Source organism: Arachis duranensis, chromosome 9 (genome assembly GCF_000817695.3).
Source record: "Arachis duranensis cultivar V14167 chromosome 9, aradu.V14167.gnm2.J7QH, whole genome shotgun sequence".
Lineage (NCBI taxonomy): Eukaryota > Viridiplantae > Streptophyta > Magnoliopsida > Fabales > Fabaceae > Arachis > Arachis duranensis.
In genome coordinates, this window is record NC_029780.3 from 12,215,041 (window position 1) to 12,219,024 (window position 3,984).

The 3,984-nt window shown below is 30.5% G+C and overlaps 1 protein-coding gene across 3 annotated transcripts in view; it reads right to left on the reverse strand.

Annotated features, from left to right (window-relative positions):
* LOC107464787 (uncharacterized) overlaps positions 1-3,598 on the reverse strand; it is a 4,555-nt gene extending 957 nt beyond the window's left edge. The window contains exons 1-7 of one of the 3 annotated variants that reach the window (XM_021130359.2): positions 3,320-3,598; positions 3,080-3,169; positions 2,746-2,801; positions 1,636-1,731; positions 1,460-1,537; positions 1,207-1,269; positions 509-685 (exon numbers count right to left, since the gene is read on the reverse strand). In XM_021130359.2, the coding sequence (XP_020986018.1) occupies positions 509-685; positions 1,207-1,269; positions 1,460-1,537; positions 1,636-1,731; positions 2,746-2,801; positions 3,080-3,169; positions 3,320-3,515 (756 nt within the window). In that variant the 5' untranslated portion in view covers positions 3,516-3,598. The remainder of the gene's footprint in view (positions 1-508; positions 686-1,206; positions 1,270-1,459; positions 1,538-1,635; positions 1,732-2,745; positions 2,802-3,079; positions 3,170-3,319) is intronic. The other 2 variants (XM_021130358.2, XM_016083756.3) reach the window with 2 other exon arrangements.
* Positions 3,599-3,984: the final 386 nt, after the last annotated feature.

Sequence of the window (3,984 nt, forward strand, 5' to 3'; positions counted from 1 at the left end):
GACCTATATAACACGAGATACTTTGTGCCAGATTGTCCTATTATATGCATATTTTTTACAACCATGTTAGGTGTATTCCAAAATCAACCACTAGTAGAAATGCAGATTGAAATACAAAAATACATAATAAAAATTCGTTAAACTATATATGTATTTATACACAAATACATAGTAGCTAATTTGGTATTTGATTTTTAATGTGCACATGGTATTTCTGTATATTTTATTGTACCTTATTCAATACTTGTATCATATTGATCCAACATAAACTAGAAATAACCCTTTTAATAGAAAGAGGATTGCTAACATTAGATCAGAATAGCACTCACAGAAATGTTCTAATAACAAGTAGCAATATCAATTAGTGAAGAGATTAGTTGATAGCAATAGCATGCTTTGTTTTGGGTTTGATAAGTAAAAACATCCTATGAAACATTTACTTACTATGTCTCAGATTGTTTCCATCATCAAAAAGAAGAAAAATAAAAATGTAGGGTGTTGTATGTACCTGGTCGAAGGTAAAGCCTTGATTTCCACCAGCTGTATCTTGAAATGCACCGGTTCTAATAATGGTGTAAGGAATCCCTGAGCTCTTCAACACTGATTCATCTTGCTCTGCCAATTTCTTTGCATTGCTTTTCATCATAGATTGGATCCCACTTTTACCACTATAAACTGACAACTGCTACTTTGTTAAAACAACAAAACAAGGCAACAAATAAACACTCTTCTTGTTTTCTTCAACGGAAAGTAAGCTTGAGAAGAGTAATGCTTCTCCTATGACTCAACTTTGTTGGAGAAATAAAGTTGTGAATCGACCAAAAAAAAAATTAGGATCAATATGATGTTTGGGTAAATACTTAATCAAATTAGCATTCATAAAACATCAAATCTTATATGAAATAAGCTAGTATATTCTTCCAAATCTTATATCTATTTAGATATTTTTATCCAAATGTTATTTCCAATAATGCTTGCAACAAATCGCATAAAAGATATTATCTCTAAAGCTTTTTTTTTAGAATATATATTTAATATTTGGTTATTTTTGTCACCATTTTAAGTATTTTGACTTTTTGAGAGTTTGTTTGTCATTTGTATCTTTCAAAATTATTTTTGTCAACACCATAAACTTTTGGGTACCATTTTGATAGTTTACCTTAGTTAGAAAATAGCATTACTAGGGATAATAAAGGAAAAGGGTACCTGTGATAAGAGGATTATATGTTGTACCCCTTGAAGGCTCCCAACATTGGAAAGAAAACCCTCCTGGAAAACAATAATGAAATAATTCAATCATTTATCTATTTGGAACATTGTTCTAAGGACAACAAATATAATAGTATCACCTTTGTCTTTGTCTTTGTCTCTATAAGTGCAAAATTTTGACACTAAAAAATGATCAAGTTTCATTGTTCAAATTTTACAAATGCAAATGAGTTAAGGTGTTCATACATACATTTGGGCATATAATTGTGCGAACTCCTCTGAGAGCTTTCTTGAGGAATCGATTGTCACTTGTATCACCTGTCATGGACTGTTCCCAACAAATATCATGCAATGAGTAAATAATAATCATGATTAAATAAGGAACTATAAAAAAAATGAAAAAAAAAGTTATTAACTTTCATCCACCTCAACATAAGTTCCGAAGGCTTCAAGTGCAGCCCGTTTATCCTTTACCAGTGCCTTTATTCGAGTTCGCTTCACAATTAGTGACAATATCACCATCTGTGTAACACCCAGAAAACATTGACTCAACAAGGCTTTAATGTCATGGATTCCTTTAATACAGGGTAATGCATATTGCTTGTGTGTTAGAGATATAAATATTCGTGTATCTTCTCCTATTAGTTTAAATTTTTAGAAAAAGTGATTTCTCGACATGGCTTATTTGAAAATTAGAAAAAGTTTAAAATTGCTCCTTGTTAACCCCAAAAAGAAAATTCCAGCTCTCTTAGTTATATATTTTGTAAAATATAGCACTAAATACTCCTCTAATTATAACACTATTCCTAAAAAATAACTTTTAAGGGAAAATCAATCTTCCTAATCAGATAGAAGTCGTCAAGATGAATTTCACCAAACTAGTTAGTAAAATTTTCCCTTTAATATAAGTCAATCAAGACAATGGATACATATTTATGAAGTATAAGGTTCCAGAATTTCGGAGGCAATTGTCTTTAAAATTTAATTTTGATACATTGCCAATGTAAAGAAGTTTTATACGTACATTTAATCATGTAAGTAAAAATAATTACCTTCTACATTAGAAAAAGACTCGCATATATACTCAAAACAATGCATAGAATACAAAGGTGTATTCATTGAAGAGAAGAAAAAAAAAAGAAAAAAGAAAAAGAGGGACTCGCATGTTTGTTTTCTCTCGCCTCGGAATTCTATGTATGCTTACAATATATATGCGAGCAATCACCTTTACATTAATAGCGTAAATGATAATTTAAAAGAACGGATGTAACTTGACGATTATGTAAAACGTTTTACACCGTGAGTGCATTAAAATAAAACTCTTTCCACTCAATGTAAATCCTATGTATTACATCTATACATATGTTGCTTAATGTTTCAGTTAGTTGTAAATTTAGTATAGAAATAGGGACCAACTTTTCAGCCAGTGTAAATAATATTGTTGATAAGAAAATTGTTCTTGAATTACAAGATTTTGATATATCAATAACAAGGCAAGCTTGTAATAATAATTTTAAAAAAAATTGGCAAGCAGACCTGACCCATCTCACTATCTCCATCTGTTACTAGCACTGCATCCCTGATTTCATCTTCTGCGTTGGTACAATACAATTGTGTGATATCAAATTTCAAAACAAATAAGAAGAAGAGGAAACTATCAAGTTAAGTATAAGTATTGATGGACGGAATCAATATTTCATATTCGAGTAAATGTAATTCCCTTCGTGCCAAGTTAAAACTAAGAATCCGTTAAATAATTTGACAATTTTGATTAAATTGTTTTGTAAAGACTCTCATCTATCAACTTCACATCCAAGTTCATATGAACGAAGTTAACTGTACTTAAATTTTTACCACTAAAATAACTTACCCGGATAATCATCCTCTTCATCTTGTGTGTTAGTGTCATCTTTTGGAAGGAGATCAGGTGCACCATACCATTTTCTTAATTTTGGACCTCCTAGAAATTAATTAATTAATACATGTTTGATTATAGAGGAAAAATAGTATCCAAAATTATTTTCGTTAATCTATAATGAGAGAAGAAAAGGAGGAGTATGATTTTAAGAAGCCAAGGAGAAAAAAAGAGGGTACGTGGAGAAGTATCCACCTTCGATGTAATCGAGAATTTGGTCGAAAAAAGTGAGCTTCTTCTTGGCATGACATACAAGAGAAAATGAGTTATCTGTGTTGATGAAGAGGAAAGAAGAACGAAATGGTGTGGTTGAAGTTTGAGAATCCAAAAGAAGATGATGGCTTTGGAGGGAAAGGATGGAAGAAAGCGTAGAAGAACACACCAACGCCATTGTTGGCAGTGCCGCCCTCCTCCAACCGTTGGTTCCCGCTTGAAAGGATAATACTCTGCAATTCCCTAAAAGCCCTTACTAATTCGTGTTTCTTAATTCTTTCTGACAAAGGAGTGTGATCAAATCGGTCAAGTTATTGGGTTACTAGATTATTGGTTTAATCATTGGGTTATTGGTCGAGTCACTAGTTAAGCTACTGGATCATTGTTCATGTACAGTTATTTTTATGTGGAGTTGATATTTAAAAACCGTTAAATGATTTGACAAGTTTAACTAAATTATCATTTAACGATTTTCAACTATCAACTTCATATAAAGACAAATGTATATGAGTCTTTACCTATTATTATATACTACAAATATTTATCGAAAAAAATAATATTAATAGATATCGTATAATCATGAAAAATAAATAAATTGTAATTAATAAAAAATTTTATTTATTTTTTTAATTTGTATTAAATATAAA